We start from the raw sequence: 17,354 nt of genomic DNA, 5'->3' as shown, positions 1-17,354 counted from the left end.
CCAACTCACTTTTGTTTGCATTTCTCAGGGCCTGAGGCAGTGAGGTGTCCTTGATTCCCAGGCCTGGGGAGGAATTGTTGTGTCTGCCCAGGATGGGAAAGCAGCAGCTCACACTGTGTGTGGGGTTCAGAGTTATACCCTAAAGAATTGCAGCATTACAAACACGAAAAAATACAAAAACTGAGACCCTGATGCATCACTGGGATGAACCTGTTGTCCCTGTGTGGGGAAAAGCCATTTTTCAGGGAGGACAGGGCTCTTCCATCCCTTTCCTGGGATAACTCCATGAGTCACAGCAGGGATTTGATGGTTTGAAGCTCTTGTGCCCATCCCACACTGTCCCTGTTCAGGATTGGTGTTTGGGGCAGAGCTGGGGGTGCCTGGCTGGAATTCCTGGGGTGAGCTCCTGACCCTCCTGTGATGAGCTCCTGGCATTCCTGGGATGAGCTCCTGACCCTCCTGGGATGAGCTCCTGGCATTCCTGGGATGAGCTCCTGGGATGAGCCCTTGGGATGAGCTCCTGGGATGAGCTCCTGGCACTCCTGGGATGAGCTCCTGGCATTCCTGGCATTCCTGGAGTGAGCTCCTGGCTCTCCTGGGATGAGCTCCTGGCTTTGCTGGGATGAGCTCCTGACCCTCCTGGGATGAGTTCCTGGCCCTCCTGGCATTCCTGTGATGAGTTCCTGGCTCTCCTGTGATGAGCTCCTGGCATTCCTGGGATGAGCTCCTGTGATGAGCTCCTGGCTCTCCTGGGATGATGAGCTCCTGTGATGATCTCCTGGCATTCCTGGCCCTCCTGAGCTGTCCCCCAGGGCTGGGCCCACGGGACCTTTGCACCCTGTCCTGCCATGGCCTCGACTCCGTGAGCGTCTCCTCACTCTGTTCTCACACTGTTCTTTGCAGGCTGTGGAGGAAGCCCCATTTCTGCACCTCTCTCTCCACTCCCTCTCTTTTCTCTCTTTTCTCTCTTTTCTCTCTCTCCTCTCAGCAGTTTGAGTTGCCCTCCTTGCCGTCAGATGTGTCCGGGTGCTTTGTTGTGTCCGTGTCGGGTCTGTTGTCACCGTGGAGGTTCCTCTGTGGAGCTGCCCCAGCCCAGCAGGGGACAGGGGGACAGGGGTGGCCCTGGGGCTGCTGCTGCTCCTCCAGCTCCAGTTCCCATCCCTCTCCAAACCTTCCAGCCTTGGGTTTGCCCAGGGCAGCCTTGCAGCTGGGTTAGCCCAGTTTTAGGAGCGGGAAGCCAGGCTGGCTCGGGTCCCTGAGGTGTGGTGGATGCTCCAGGCTGGGATTTGAGGATTCCTGGCTCCCTGCTCTTCAATCTCCATCCCAATTTCTAACCCTCCCCTCCATCTCACCCCCTCAGTCCTTCCCTGGCGAGCGGTTCCTGCTGGGCTGCCCACAGGGCACCTCAGAGGAAAATTGGGGACACTCCTCGAGGGATTGGGGACACTGGAGCATCTCTGGGCTCATCCCAACGCGCTCCCAGTCCGCTTAGAGACGGAAGAGACCCCAAAATCCGGCCCAGGGGGTTTCTTGCAGAGGTGTGACCGAGTCACCTCAGAGGATCCTTACCCATGGGCAGGGGGTAGGTGACAAAAGCAGCCTGGACAGAGGTGGCAGGGCCCTGGGACACGGAGCCTCCATGTGCTGGGACGCGTGTGTGCTCGGGATTTGCTGTCCTGGATTTCTCTCTCTCGCTCTCTCTGCCACCGCCATCTCCTCCGTGGTGTCCTCCAGGCTGCTCCGGGTCTCTCTCTGTTCACACCTGGTGTCTTCTTCTTTTGCCCCCCCTGGGCTGTAGCTAAAACTCAGGATGGTGTGGCCTTAGAGATCCAGCCCCTGAAGAGCCAGGAGGGGGTGGAGAACGAGGAGAAGGAGAAGAAGAAGGTGAAAGTGCCCAAGAAGGAGAAGTCGGTGCTGCAGGGGAAGCTCACGCGCCTGGCGGTGCAGATTGGGAAGGCAGGTGAGTGACAGTGACACTGACATGACAGTGACACTGACAGTGATGTGACAGTGACCCCTGAGCTGCTGGGGCAGGGCTGTGCCTGTCCCCTCTGTCCCTTCACCTCATTCTTGTCCCCATCTCCACTGACCCCAGGACTGCTGGGGAAAGGCTGTCCCTGTCCCCTCACCTTATCCTGTCCCCAGTGACCCCAGAGCTGTGGGACAGGGTCAGCCCTGTCCCCTGTGTCCCCTCACCTTGTCCTTGTCCCCATCCCAGTGCACTGCTGGGGAAAGGCTGTCCCTATCCCCTCACCTTATCCTTTCCCCAATGACCCCAGAGCTGTGGGACAGGGTCAGCCCTGTCCCCTGTGTCCCCTCACCTTGTCCCTGTCCCCATCCCCAGTGAACTGCTGGGGAAAGGCTGTCCCTGTCCCCTCACCTTATCCTTGTCCCTGTCCCCTGTGTCCCCAGAGCTGTGGGACAGGGTCAGCCCTGTCCCCTCTGTCCCCACACCTCATCCTTGTCCCTGTCCCCTGTGTCTCCAGAGCTGTGGGGCAGTGCTGACTGTGTCCCCAGTGTCCCCTTACCGTGTCCTGTCCCCAGAGCTGCTGGGACAGGGCTGACCGTGTCGCTGTGTCCCCTCACCTCGTCCTTGTCCCTGTCCCCTATGTCCCCAGCACTGTGGGACAGGACTGATCGTGTCCCCCATGTCCCCAGAGCTGTGGGGCAGTGCTGACCGTGTCCCCAGTGACCCCAGAGCTGTGGGACAGGGCTGACCGTGTCCCCCATGTCCCCAGAGCTGTGGGGCAGGGCTGACCGTGTCCCCAGTGTCCCCAGAGCTGTGGGACAGGGCTGACCGTGTCCCCACTGTCCCCTCACCTCCCCCTCACCCCCAGGGCTGTTCATGTCGGCCGTCACCGTCGTCATCCTGGTGCTCTACTTCGTCATCGACACCTTCTGGGTGCAGAAGCGCTCCTGGCTGGCCGAGTGCACCCCCATCTACATCCAGTACTTCGTCAAGTTCTTCATCATCGGCGTCACCGTGCTGGTGGTGGCCGTGCCCGAGGGGCTCCCGCTGGCCGTCACCATCTCGCTGGCCTACTCTGTGAAGGTGAGGGGGTGAGCAGGGACATCCCAGCTGTGTGGTTGGGAGGGCAGGTGTGTGCTGAGAAAGGCAGGAGCCTCTCTGTGAAATGGAGAATATAAACCCCTCCCTCCAAATTATTATAATTTTGAAATCAAGGGGCTCTCAGGCAAAAATATGGGAATAGGAATAACAGTTCTGTACTAGGGAAATTAAAATAGAAATACAGCACTACAAAGAACAAACCCCAAACCCTGACACAGTCAGAGTACAGCCTGACACCCGTCAGGCAGGGTGTTGGCAGCAGTCCCATCCCATGGTGGCTGCATCCTCCTGCAGTGACAGATGTGGCTCAGTTGGAGCAGTGCTCCTGTACAAGGTGCAATTTCCCTCCCAGGGAATGATGTGGAAAAGTCCGGTTTTCCTCTGGAATCCAGGGAAAAAAAGGGCAACTCAGTGTCTCAGAATTTCAGTTTTTATCTAGGTAGGAGATGCTTGGCTCTTCCCCCTGGCTGGAGCAACTCCCAGTGGGATGCAGTAATTTTATCAGTGCCACAGTGGGACTCAATGGCCATGAGCAGAAAATGACTGGCTGGAGGAAGGATGGGTTGTGAAAAGATAAAGAACACTGCCCCAGCTGGTTTATAAACCATGGCCATTAACAGGAGATATCCCATGAGATAAAGAACACTGCCCTGCCTGGTTTCCATGGATGCCCATTAGCAGAATATCTCCCACAGAGATCAGGATCACTGCCCCACCCTCAACATTTTGACAGAACAAATACTTCCGTCACATCCTCTATTACAACCCCAGCCACCAGCTCACCCCTCCCCTGCTCTGTGCACAGAAAATGATGAAGGACAACAACCTGGTGCGGCACCTGGACGCCTGCGAGACCATGGGCAACGCCACGGCCATCTGCTCGGACAAGACGGGCACGCTGACCATGAACCGCATGACGGTGGTGCAGGCCTACGTGGGGGACACGCACTACCGCCAGATCCCCGACCCCGAGGCCATCCTGCCCAAAACCCTCGACCTCATCGTGCACGGCGTGGCCATCAACTCGGCCTACACCTCCAAAATCCTGGTGAGCCGCGGCGGTGGACTGGCTGGGCGTGCTGCTTGGGGGTGGCACGGGGTTGGCACGGGTTTTCCTGCGTTTGGCATGGCTTTTCCTGCTTTTAGCCCAGCTTTTCCTGCTTTTAGCAGTTTTCCTGCTTCGGGCACCAGCTTTTCCTGTTTTTAGCCCAGTTTCTCCTGGTTTTAGCCCAGATTTTCCTGCTTTTAGCCCAGTTTTTCCTTTTTTTAGCCCAGCTTTCCCTGTTTCTAGCCCAGTTTTTCCTGCTTTTAGCCCAGTTTCTCCTGTTTTTAGCACAGCTTTTCCTGCTTTTAGCAGTTTTCCTGCTTTGGGCACAGCTTTTCCTGTTTTTAGCCCAGTTTTTCCTGCTTCTAGCAGAGTTTTCCTGCTTTGGGCACAGCTTTTCCTGGTTTTGGCACAGCTTTTCCTGCTTTTAACCCAGCTTTTCCTGCTTTTGGCAGTTTCTCCTGTTTTTAGCCCAGCTTTCCCTGCTTTTAGCCCAGTTTCTCCTGCTTTTAGCCCAGCTTTCCCTGCTTTTAGCCCAGCTTTTCCTGTTTTTAGCCCAGTTTCTCCTGCTTTTAGCCCAGTTTCTCCTGTTTTTAGCCCAGCTTTTCCTGTTTTTAGCACAGTTTTTTCTGCTTCTAACACAGTTTGTATGCTTTTGGCACAGTTTTCCTGCTTCTAGCACAGTTTCTCCTGTTTTAGCCCAGTTTTTCCCATTTTTAGCCCAGTTTCCCCTGTTTTTAGCCCAGTTTCCCCTGTTTTTAGCCCAGTTTCCCCTGTTTTTAGCCCAGTTTCTCCTGTTTCTACCCCAGTTTCTCCTGTTTCTAGCCCACCTTTCCCTGTTTCTACCCCAGTTTCTCCTGTTTCTAGCCCAGTTTCTCCTGTTTCTAGCCCAGTTTCCCCAGTTTCTAGCCCAGTTTCCCCTGGTTTTAGCCCAATTTCTCCTGTTTCTAGCCCACCTTCTCCACCTTCCATCATCTTTCCCCTCTCCCCGCAGCCTCCAGAGAAGGAGGGGGGGCTGCCCCGCCAGGTGGGCAACAAGACCGAGTGCGCCCTGCTGGGCTTCGTGCTGGACCTGAAGCAGGATTACCAGGCTGTGCGCAACGAGGTGCCCGAGGAGAAGCTCTACAAGGTTTACACCTTCAACTCCGTGCGCAAATCCATGAGCACCGTGCTCAGGAGCAGCGGCGGCGGCTTCCGCATGTACAGCAAGGGCGCCTCCGAGATCATCCTGCGCAAGTAAAGCTCGAATTCCAAATCCTCAGAGGGTTTGGGGGGGGTTTGGGGAGGTGGGAATGTGGGGAGGGGGGTTGGGGGGTTTTTTTGGGGGTTTAGGGGGTGTTGATGTGGTGGTGGGGTTGGGCTGAGTGGGTTTTGGGTGCATTTAGGAAATCTGGAGGGGGTCGATGAAGGGGAATTGTGCCCCTTTTAGAGGTGGGGTTATGGGATTGTGCTGAGTGGGTTTTGGGTGGGTTTGGGAAATTTGGAGGGGGCTGATGAAGGGGAATGTGCCCCTTTAGTGGGTTGGGTGCCAGGAAGGTTTTTTGGCTGCATTTAGGAAATCTGGAGGGGGCTGTGGAAAAGGGGAATTGTGCCCTTTTTTGTGGATGGGGTTATGGGGTTGTGCTGAGTGGTTTTTGGGTGCATTGAGGAAATTTGGAGGGGGTTGTGAGAGGGGAATTTTGTCCCTTTTGGAGATGAGGTTATAGGATTGTGCTGAGTGGCTTTTGGGTGCATTTAGGAAATCTGGAGGGGGCTGTGGAAGGGGAATTGTGTCCCTTTTAGTGGATGGGGTTGTGCTGGGTGGGTTTTGGGTGCATTTAGGAAATCTGGAGGGAGTTGATGAAGGGCAATGTGCTCCTTTTGGAGATGAGGCTATGGGGTTGTGCTGAGTGGGTTTTGGGTGGGTTTGGGGAACCTGGAGGGGGCTGTGAAAAAGGGGAATTGTGCCCTTTTGGAAATGAGATTATGGGATTGTGCTGAGTCGTTTTTGGGTGGGTTTGGGAAATCTGAAAGGAGCTGTGGAAAAGGGGAATGTGTCCCTTTTGAACATGAGGTTATGGGATTTTGCTGAGTATTTTTTGGGTGCATTTAGGAAATCTGGAGGGGGTTGTGGAAGGGGAATTGTGCCCCTTTAGTGGATGAAGTTATGGGATTGTTCTGAGTGGTTTTTGGTTGGGTTTGGAGAAGCTGGAGGGGGCTCTGAGAGGGGAATGTGCCCTTTTAGTGCATGGGGTGCCAGGAAGGATTTTTGGGTGCATTTGGGAAATCTGGAGGGGGCTGTGAGAGGGGAATTTTGTCCCTTTTGGAGATGAGGTTATGGGGTTGTGCTCAGAGTTTTTTGGGTGGGTTTGGGGAAGCTGGAGGGGGGTGTGAGAGGGGAATTGTACCCCTTTTGTGTTATGGGATTGTTCTGAGTGGTTTTTTGCTGGGTTTGGGAAGGGTGGAGGACCCTGTGGAAAAGGGGAATTGTGCCCCTTTAGTGGATGGGATGCCAGGAATGTGCTGAGTGGGTTTTGGGTGGATTTGGGAAATTTGGAGGGGGCTGTGGAAAAGGGGATTGCCCCTTTTGGAGGTGGGGTTATGGGGTTGTGCTCAGAGTTTTTTGGGTGGGTTTGGGGAAGCTGGAGGGGGCTGTGAGAGGGGAATGTGCCCCTTTAGTGGATTGGGTACCAGGAGTGTTTTTTGGGTGCATTTATGAAATCTGGAGGGGGCTGTGGAAAAGGGGAATGTGTCCCTTTTGGAGATGAGGTTATGGGAGTGTGCAGAGTACTTTTTGGTGGGTTTGGGGAAGCTGGAGAGGGCTGTGGAAGGGGAATGTGTCCCTTTAGTGGATGGGGTGGCAGGAATGTGCCCAGTGTTTTTTGTGTGGGTTTGGGAAATCTGAAAGGAGCTGTGGAAAAGGGGAATTGTGCCTCTTTTTGTGGATGGGGTTGTGGCATTGTGCTGAGTGGGTTTTGGGTGCATTTAGGAAATGTGGAGGGGGCTTTGGAAGGGGAATTGTGCCCCTTTTGGAGATGAGGTTATGGGAGTGTGCACAGTACTTTTTGGGTGGGTTTGGGGAAGCTGGAGAGGGCTGTGGAAGGGGAATGTGTCCCTTTAGTGGATGGGGTGTCAGGAATGTGCTGGGTATTTTTTGGGTGCATTTAGGAAATCTGGAGGGGGCTGTGGAAAGGGAATGTGTCCCTTTAGTGGATGGGGTTATGGGATTGTGCCCAGAGTTTTTTGGGTGGGTTTGGGGAAGCTGGAGGGGGCTGTGGAAGGGGAATTGTGCCCCTTTTATGGATGGGGTTACAGGATTGTGCTGAGTGGGTTTTGGGTGGGTTTGGGAAATCTGGAAGGGGCTGTGGAAGGGGAATGTGCCCCTTTTGGAGATGAGGTTATGGGATTGTTCGGAGTGGTTATGGAGTGGGTTTGGGAAGGTTGGAGAGGGCTGTGGAAAAGGGGAATTGTGCCCCTTTTGTGGATGGGTTTGTGGCATTGTGCTGAGTGGGTTTTGAGTGCATTTACAAAATCTGGAGGGGGCTGTGGAAAAGGGGATAGACCCTTTAGTGGATGGGGTGGCAGGAATGTGCTGAGTGGTTTTTGGGTGGGTTTGGGAAATCAAGCTGTGAAAAAGGAGAATGTGCCCCTTTCTGTGGATGGGGTGCCAGCAATGTGCCCAATGTTTTTTGTGAGGATTTGGGGAAGCTGTGGGAGGAGAATTCCCCCCTTTCTGTGGACAGGGTGCCAGCATTGTACCAGGTGTTTTTGGGGTGGGTTTGGGGAAGCTGTGGGAGGAGAATTCCCCCATTTCTGTGGACAGAGTGCCAGCACTGTTCCCCTCCCTCCCCTCCCCACCCCAAGGTGCACCAAGATCCTGGACAAGAACGGCGAGCCGCGCCTGTTCAAGGTGAAGGACAGGGACGAGATGGTGAAGAAGGTGATCGAGCCCATGGCCTGCCACGGCCTCAGGACCATCTGCTTGGCCTTCCGCGACTTCCCCGCGGACGCAGAGCCCGACTGGGACAGCGAGAACGAGATCCTGTCCGAGCTGACCTGCATTGCTGTGGTGGGCATCGAGGATCCCGTCCGGCCAGAGGTACCTGAGCCCTCCTGGGATGTTCCCAGCCCTGCTCCTGCTGCTCAGGGCCAGGATCCCCTTGGGAATTCCAGGAGGGGTCTCTAAAGGCAGGGATTGGAACTTGGGGTTTGTTGTAAAGGGTGAGAGGGAGCCTGGAGCTGCTGGGAGCAGGGCAGTGAGAGAGTGAGGAGTAAGAGCTAAGAGTGGTAAAAGAGAGAGCTGAGAGTGTGGTGAGAGGAAAAACCAAGAGAGAGGGCTCAGAGTGAGGTTTCCTTTACAATACAATAAATCTTCTGTGTTAAATATTCTCATTTTCACTGACCAATCTAACACAAGATACAAATCCTACAGATTTACACACAGCCTGTAAGAATCATTGCATTACCATGCTGTGTTACACTTTAAACCTTAAAAACTTCTCTTTGGACCCTTCTGCCAGGCCAGCAGGGTCTTCTCTGACCTTTGGACTGTCTGCAAGCAGAGGGAATTGTTCAGTCAAGAGGGGATTACTTTCAGCTGGCCATTCCATTGTTTTCTAGTTATTTAGTGACTGAGGTTTGGCATCTCAAAGATGGATTTTGTTTTAATCTCACTTATGGTTTCCATATTCTCTAAATATTCTGCCAGGCAATCATATTTATAAGGTTTTCCTGTTTCATCCTCTCCAGCACATTTCCCATCCCTGATGTGCCCCCAGCTCCCTGCTGCCAGCATTTCTCTCCCTTTTTTTATTTTTTTTTTTTAAACAACACCATGGCAGTGTGTTCCCACCCAAAATTCCCAATCTTTGGGGTCTGTGCTGCTCCAGGCTGCACCAGAGGTGGATGGAAACAGCCAGGAAGAATCCCTGAGCTCCTAGAGCTGTTTTTTTTTTTTTCCCCTCTGAGCTGTCTGCTGTGCTAATGCAATAATTGCCCCTGCTGCTGCCTCTGGGTTGCAGTTTGGAGTTCCTGATGAGATGTTCTGGGCTCTGCACTCTGGGAATTGCATTACAGATCCCAGGCTGCAGCGGCTCTGGAGGCTCCTGATTCAATTTGCTGATTCCTCACTCAAACATCCTCTCTGCCCCCAGTGCTCCCTGGTGGATAAATTCATTAGTGGGGTGGGGAGAGGAGGAAATCCTTGTTTTGGTGGGGTTGGCACACAGCGAGGTGACAGCGAGGTGACAGCGAGGTGACATCCCTTTGGGGTGGCACTCAGCTCCCTCACCCCTGCAGAGCCTTTCCCAGCCCCTTTTAGCACAGGGAATTCCCAGTGCCAACCCCCTGGCCGTCCCCAGGTGCCCGATGCCATCCTCAAGTGCCAGCGCGCCGGGATCACCGTCCGCATGGTGACAGGGGACAACATCAACACCGCCCGCGCCATCGCCACCAAGTGCGGCATCCTGCTGCCCGGGGAGGACTTCCTGTGCCTGGAGGGGAAGGAGTTCAACAGGCTGATCCGAAATGAGAAGGGAGAGGTGGGGCAGGGCAGGGCGGGGCAGCTCCTGCGGGAGAAACAACAAATCCAGCGCATTTTGGGTGTCACAGATCCTGATGGGTGTCACAGATCCTGATGGGTGTCACAACTCCTGATGGGTGTCCCAATTCCTCATGGGTGTCCTGAATCTTCATGGGTGTCACAAATTCTGATGGGTTTTCCAAGTCATGGGTTTCCCAAATCCCGATGGATTTTCCAAATTCTGATGGTTGTCCCAAATCCTTCACAGGGTGTCCCAAATCCTGATGGGTGTCACAAATCCTCATGGGTTTTCCAAATCTTCATGAGTGTCCCGAATCCTGCTGGGTTTCCCAAGTTCTGATGGGTTTGCCAAATCCTGTTGGGTTTCCTAAATGCTAATGGGTTTTCAGGATCCTGATGAGTTTTCTCAAATGCTTCCTAGGGTGTCCCAAATTCTCATGGGTGTCCCAAATCCTGCTGGGTTTCCCAAATTCTCATGGGTGTTCCAAATCCTGCTGGGTTTCCCAAATCCTGCTGGGTTTCCTAAATGCTAATGGGTTTTCAGGATCTTGATGATTTTTCCCAAATCCTTCACAGAGTTTTCCTGATGGGAAATCCTGATGGGTTTTCCAAATCTTGATGGATTTCCCAAATTCTGATGGATTTTCCAAATTTTGATGGTTGTCCCAAATGCTCATGGTTGTTCCAAATCCTTCTGGGTGTTCCAAATCCTCATGGGTTTCCCAAATTCTGATGGATGTCCCAAGTTCTGATGGGTGTCCCAAATCCTGATGGGTTTCCTAAATGCTAATGGGTTTTCAGAATCCTGATGAGTTTTTTCAGATTCTTCCCAGGGTCTCCCAAGTCCTGCTGGGTTTCCCGAATCCTACCGATTTTCCAATTCTCTTGGGTTTCCCTAATCCTGCTGGGTTTTCAGAATCCTTTTGGGTTTTCCAGATCCTGCTGATTTTCCCAAATCCTGCTGATTTTCCCAAATTCTGCCAGATTTTCCCAAATCCTGCTGATTTGTTTTCCCCTTTTCCCTGCACGAGGAAGCTGCTGGGATGCTTGGGGTGAAGCCACTGTCCTGCCCTGGCTGGGATTCACTCTCTGATGGGACAGAAAATTCCTTGTGGGGTGGGGTGAGGAATTCACCTCCCTTTTTCCTGGTGCTGCAGGTGGAGCAGGAGCAGCTGGACAAGATCTGGCCCAAGCTGAGGGTGCTGGCTCGCTCCTCACCCACAGACAAGCACACCCTGGTCAAAGGTGGGCACTGCCCCTCACCAGGGCTTTTCCCACCCTAATCCCTGCTGGGAGCTTCTCCCTTTCCCCTTTTTTATTTCTCCTTATTGAATTTATTTTCAATTTCTCATTTCCACGGCAGGAATCATCGACAGCACCGTGGGTGACCAGAGGCAGGTGGTGGCAGTGACAGGGGACGGCACCAACGATGGCCCAGCCCTGAAGAAAGCAGATGTGGGGTTTGCCATGGTAGGGGCAGCTTTGGGGGTTGGGCTGAGCGGTTTTGGGGTGGGTTTGGGAAATTTGGAGGGGGTTGTGGAAGGGAGAATGTGTCCTTCAGTGGATGGGGTGGCAGGAAGATTTTTTGAGTGCATTTAGGAAATTTGGAGGGGGCTGTGGAAAAGGGGAATGTGTCCCTTTGGTGGATGGGGTTATGGGATTGTGCTGAGTGGTTTTTGGGTGGGTTTGGGGAGGCTGGAGGGGATTATGGAAGGGGGAATGTGTCCCTTTAGTGGATGGGGTGCCAGGAAGGTTTTTTGAGTGCATTTAGGAAATCTGGAGGGGGCTGTGAAAAGGGGAATGTGGCCCTATAGTGGATGGGATTTGCTGAGTGGTTTTTGGGTGGGTTTAGGAAATTTGGAGGGGTTTGTGGAGGGGGAACCTGCCCCTTTAGTGGATGGGGTGCCAGGAATTTGCTGAGTGGTTTTTGAGTGCATGTAGGAAATTTGGAGGGGGTTATGGAAGGGGAAATGTGTCCCTTCAGTGGATGGGATTTGCTGAGTGGTTTTTGGGTGGGTTTAGGAAATTTGGAGGGGGTTGTGGAAGGGGGAATGTGTCCTTTTAGTGGATGGGGTGCCAGGAATTTGCTGAGTGGTTTTTGAGTGCATTTAGGAAATCTGGAGGGGGTTATGGAAGGGGTAATGTGTTCTTTTAGTGGATGTGTGCCAGGAAGGTTTTTGGGTGCATTTAGGAAATCTGGAGGGGGTTGTGAAAAGGGGAATGTGCCCCTTCAGTGGATGGGATTTGCTGAGTGGTTTCTAGGTTTGGGAAAGCTGGAAGGGGCTGTGGGAGAGGAATGCCCCCATTTTTTTTGTGGATGAATGTGCCCAGTGTTTTTTGGGTGGTTCCACTGAAATCATTTCCACGCCATGGAAACTTTTCCAAATCTATGGGATGGCCTAAAAACCCAAAAAGGAAATTTTTCTTGGGATGTTGGATCTGAATCTGAGTTTCACAGGGCTGTGAGCAAAGGGTTGGGAATTCCTTGGAAATTCCAGAGCAGGGACCTGGTGTCTCTCCTGGAGCCCCAAAATTTGGTTTTCCCTGCAGCTCTTCACCCCAATTCCAGGCACAGTGCTGGGTCAGGCTTTGGGAATTTATTTATGGTGGAAAACTGTGGTTGGATGCTCCCTGAAAGGAGCAGGGAAATAAACCTGTGGTTTTTAACAGAATTAGTTTTAGGGACATGAGCAGGAGCTGGGTGAGGAGGAGGCTGCACAGGGAGATCTGAGCAAAGCTGAGAATTTTGGGAAATGTTTTTAGGAACGTGTTGAACATCCAAATGCAATTCCAGAGCCTTCAGGATGAGCAGGGAAGGTTCCCCTAAATCCATGCCCTACAACAGGCAGGGATTTCCCATTTGAGGTGGGATTGGCATCCAGGGAATCCAGGAAAAGCCTTTGGGCACCTTTGGAATTCCTGAATTCCTGCATGGAATTGCTGTGGGGCGAACGCCTCGCTGTGCCAGCACCAGGAAGCGCAGCCCTGGGGATTTTGGGATTTTTGGGAACACTGGGGATTTTTGGGAACACTGAGGATTTTTGGGAACGCTGGAGATTTTTGGAAACCCTGGATATTTTTGGGAACACTAAGAATTTTTGGGAACCCTGAGTATTTTGGGGAACACTGGGGATTTTTGGGAACATTGAGGATTTTTAGGAACAGTGGAGACTTTTGGGAACACTGAGAATTTTTGGGAACACTGGGAATTTTTGGGAAGTTCTGGGGCTGCTCTCACCCTGAGGCAGAGCAGAAACCTCTGGGCTCAGTTCTCCCTCCCTTGGGCCACCAGCCCAGCACGGATCCATTCCCTGCCATGAGCAGGGAGCTCTTTTCCAGCCCTTTTCCAGCTGTTTCCTGGCTGTTTCCAGGCCCTTTTCCAGCTCTTTCCCAGTTTTTTTCCTGCTATGTCCCAGCCATTTCCCAGCTGTTTCCTGGAAACATTTTCCATCTGTTTCCCATCCTTTTCCCAACTGTTTCCCAGTGATTTCCCAGCTGCTTCCTGTCCTTTTCTCAGCTCTATCCCAGCTGTTTTCCAGTTCTGTCCCAGCTGTTTCCCAGCTGTTTCCCACCTTTCCTGCCCCGTGGCTCTGTCTGGGCAAGCTGAGCTGCCTCAGAGCCCATCCCTGCAGCCTCTGGAGCTCTGGGGCTTTTTCTGCAGAGCCAGGGGGGCACGGTTCTCTGTCCCTGTGGTCACCTGTGGTCACCTGTGGTCACCTGTCTGTGTCCCCCAGGGCATTGCTGGCACAGATGTGGCCAAGGAGGCTTTGGACATTGTCCTGTCCCCTCCCTCACCCACCTGGGGCCACCTGGGGTCACTTTTGGGATTTACCACAGGGTTCCTCATCCCTGTAGTCACCTGGTGGTCACTTGTGGTCCCCTGGTGGTCACCTGTGGTCACCTGTCCGTGTCCCCCAGGCCATTGCTGGCATAGACGTGGCCAAGGAGGCTTTGGACATTGTCCTGTCCCCTCACCCACCTGGGGTCACTTTTGGGATTTACCACGGGTTCCCTCATCCCTGTGGTCACCTGGGGGTCACCTGTGGTCACCTGTCTGTGTCCCCCAAGGCATTGCTGGCATGGATGTGGCCAAGGAGGCCTTGGACATTGTCCTGTCCCCTCACCCACCTGGGGCCACCTTGGGGCCATCAACCACAGCCTTCTCTGTCCCTGTGCTCACCTGTCCGTGTCCCCCAGGGCATTGCTGGCACAGATGTGGCCAAGGAGGCCTCAGACATCATCCTGACTGATGACAACTTCACCAGCATCGTCAAGGCCGTCATGTGGGGCCGCAACGTCTACGACAGCATCTCCAAGTTCCTGCAGTTCCAGCTCACTGTCAACGTGGTGGCCGTGATCGTGGCCTTCACCGGGGCCTGCATCACACAGGTGAGCTCACCTGGGAGGGGGACAGGGGGGAGGTGTCATTGTGACCTTCTGTCCTGGTTTGGAGGACAGGTGTGTGCTGAGAAAGGCAGGAGCCTCTCTTTGAAATGGAGAATGGAAACCCCCTCCCTCCAAATTATTATAATTTTGAAATCAAGGGGCTCTCAGGCAAAGATATGGGAATAGGAATAACAGTTCTTTCCTAGGGAAATTAAAATAGAAATACAGCACTACAAAGAACAAACCCCAAACCCTGACACAGTCAGAGTACAGCCTGACACCCGTCAGGCAGGGTGTTGGCAGCAGTCCCATCCCATGGTGGCTGCATCCTCCTGCAGTGACAGATGTGGCTCAGCTGGAGCAGTGCTCCTGGACAAGGTGCAGTTTCCCTCTGGAGCTCCAGTGGGGATGTGGAGAAATCCGGTTTTCCTCTGGAGTCCAGGGAAAAAAAAGGGCAACTCAGTGTCTCAGAATTTCAGTTTTTATCTTGGTAGGAAAGTCTTGGCTCTTCCCCCTGGCTGGAGCAGCTCCCAATGGGATGCAGTAATTTTATCAGTCCCACAGTGGGACTCAATGGCCATGAGCAGAAAATGACTGGCTGGAGGAAGGATGGGTTGTGAAAAGATAAAGAACACTGCCCCAGCTGGTTTATAAACCATGGCCATGAACAGGAGATATCCCATGAGATAAAGAACACTGCCCCAGCTGGTTTATAAACCATGGCCATGAACAGGAGATATCCCATGAGATAAAGAACAATGCCCCAGCTGGTTTATAAACCATGGCCATGAACAGGAGATATCCCATGAGATAAAGAACACTGCCCCAGCTGGTTTCAATGGATGCCCATTAGCAGAATATCTCCCACAGAGATCAGGATCACTGCCCCACCCTCAGCAGGGTGCAGGGAGCTTGCAGAAATATTTGGGCAGAGTTTTAGGAAGGTGTTAAATACCCCAGAGCGATTCTGAAGAGCTTTTCGGTAGGAGAGCGAAACAAAGAGTGAGCACAGGTGGATTTTTTTGTCAGGACTCGCCCCTGAAGGCCGTGCAGATGCTGTGGGTGAACCTGATCATGGACACGTTCGCCTCGCTGGCGCTGGCCACGGAGCCGCCGTCGGAGTCGCTGCTGCTGCGCAAACCCTACGGGCGCAACAAACCGCTCATCTCCCGCACCATGATGAAAAACATCCTGGGCCACGCCGTCTACCAGCTCACCATCATCTTCACCCTGCTGTTCGCTGGTGAGGGAAGGAAAGGGAAGGGAAGGGAAGGATCTAGGAGACCTTGTGGATGATACAATTCCTCCAAAGCCATCTTCCCCTGGCCCCTGGAACTTGCTATAATAGATAAGGTTTCCTAGATACCAAGGTTGAGCCAAATTCCTTAAGAATTTGGTCACTCTCCAACACCTTGGAAGATAATTGGTTAGAAATTAGTTTGTGTGATTGGTCAGTTCACCTTTAGAACTTCTCACTTAGATTGGATGCTGTTCTTTGTATAAACTTTTATTTGCTGTAGTTTGAATCCCCCTGAACCCATAAATGTGACTGTGTGCCCTTTGTTCAGAGAGAATCCTGCCTGACACCCCTCACATGAAATAAAGATTCTTGTGGAACACAAGCAAGGCTCTGCTCTTTCTCTGCTGGCTGATGTGAGCTCCTGAGAGATGGCTGATCCATATCAGCACTCTCAGCTCCTGGTGAAACAACTCCCAGGGACAAAAAGAAAGTTTACAAGACCTTATCTATTAAGCTACATGCCAGGCTTTGGGGGAATTGTATCATCCACAAAGTCTCCTAAATAGATCAAGGCTGAGCTGAATTCCTGAAGAATTCACTCTCTCCTAACACCTTGGAAGATAATTGGTTAGAAATTAGTTTGTGTGATTGGTCAGTTCACCTTTAGAACGTCTCACTCAGATTGGATGCTGCCCTTTGTATAAACTTTTATTGACTGTAGTTTCAATCCTCCTTGAACCTACAAACACGACTGCACACAACATCTCACCCTCTGCTCTCTCCCCTTCCCCAAATCCCTTTTTCCCACCTTCAGGAGAGAAATTTTTCGACATCGACAGCGGCCGGAACGCGCCCCTGCACTCTCCCCCCACCGAGCACTACACCATCGTCTTCAACACCTTCGTCATGATGCAGCTCTTCAACGAGATCAACGCGCGCAAGATCCACGGCGAGAGGAACGTCTTCGAGGCCATCTACCGCAACCCCATCTTCTGCACCGTGGTGCTGGGCACCTTCGCTGCCCAGGTGAGCCCAGAGAGCTGCCAGTGCCACACCAGGCTGGCCTCTGTTCCCCTGCCTGGCCTCTGTCCCCTTGGCTGGCCTCTGTCACCTTGGTTGGATTCTATCCCCTTGGCTGGCAGGAAGCACCACCCTGGAAATGCTCGTGGTGGTGTGGGGTGGAGCTCGGAGCGAGCTGCCCTGGGTGTGTGGTTTAAATCCCTTCCAGCCCAAAATGTCCTGGGGTTTCATGGTTGGGGTTGGGAGGTGAGTCTGGTGTTTCAGCGAGTTCCCAGCCTGGGTGTGAGGTGTGTTCTTCTCTCTGGTGTGCCACAAAATTTGCAGTGTGGGTGTGAGGTCCTTGTTCCTAAAATTCCAGCCTGGATGTGAGGTCCTTGCCCTTAAAATTTCCAACCTGGATGTGAGGTCCTTGTTCCTAAAATTCCAGCCTGGATGTGAGGTTCTTGTTCCTGAATTTCCAGCCTGGATGTGAGGTTCTTGTTCCTGAATTTCCAGCCTGGATGTGAGGTCCTTGTTCCTAAAATTCCCAGCCTGGATGTGAGGTTCTTGTTCCTGAAATTCCAGCCTGGATGTGAGGTGCTTACTCCTAAAATTTCCATCCCAGATGAGAGGGCTTTGCACTTCTCTGGTGTTCCACAAAATTCCCAGCCTGGATGTGAGGTCCTTGTTCCTAAAATTCCAGCCTGGATGTGAGGTCCTTGTTCCTAAAATTCCAGCCTGGAGGTGAAGTCCTTGTTCCTAAAATTCCCAGCCTGGATGTGAGGTTCTTGTTCCCCTCTGGTGTTCCATAGAATTTCCAGCCTGAATGTGAGGTCCTTGTCCCTAAAATTCCCAGCCTGGATGTGAGGTCCTTGCCCTTAAAATTCCCAGCCTGGATGTGAGGTTCTTGCTCCTAAAATTCCCAGCCTGGCTGTGAGATCCCTGCTCCTTTCTGGTGTCCCATAAATTTTACAGTCTGGATGAGAGGCCTTTGCACCTCTTAGGTGTTCCAAAAAATTCCCAGCCTGGATTGCTCCTCCTGTAATCCCAGGAAGGAGGGGAGGGTGTGGCCCAAGGGGATCTTTCGGTGCCC

General features: G+C 52.8%; 1 protein-coding gene across 7 annotated transcripts in view; it reads left to right on the top strand.

Annotated features, from left to right (window-relative positions):
* The window catches only part of ATP2B4 (ATPase plasma membrane Ca2+ transporting 4), a 72,776-nt gene that overhangs the window by 43,049 nt on the left and 12,373 nt on the right, over positions 1-17,354 (top strand). For all 7 annotated transcript variants that reach the window (XM_033079971.1, XM_033079973.2, XM_033079968.1 and 4 more), the window contains 11 exons: positions 1,799-1,960; positions 2,838-3,052; positions 3,876-4,118; positions 5,110-5,351; positions 7,959-8,193; positions 9,455-9,634; positions 10,794-10,881; positions 11,000-11,106; positions 13,834-14,025; positions 15,052-15,265; positions 16,077-16,288. In XM_033079971.1, coding sequence (XP_032935862.1) covers positions 1,799-1,960; positions 2,838-3,052; positions 3,876-4,118; positions 5,110-5,351; positions 7,959-8,193; positions 9,455-9,634; positions 10,794-10,881; positions 11,000-11,106; positions 13,834-14,025; positions 15,052-15,265; positions 16,077-16,288 — 2,090 coding nt within the window. The remainder of the gene's footprint in view (positions 1-1,798; positions 1,961-2,837; positions 3,053-3,875; positions 4,119-5,109; positions 5,352-7,958; positions 8,194-9,454; positions 9,635-10,793; positions 10,882-10,999; positions 11,107-13,833; positions 14,026-15,051; positions 15,266-16,076; positions 16,289-17,354) is intronic.

Source organism: Catharus ustulatus, chromosome 25 (genome assembly GCF_009819885.2).
Source record: "Catharus ustulatus isolate bCatUst1 chromosome 25, bCatUst1.pri.v2, whole genome shotgun sequence".
NCBI classification, from domain to species: domain Eukaryota; kingdom Metazoa; phylum Chordata; class Aves; order Passeriformes; family Turdidae; genus Catharus; species Catharus ustulatus.
This window is presented reverse-complemented; position numbering and strand designations above follow the sequence as displayed.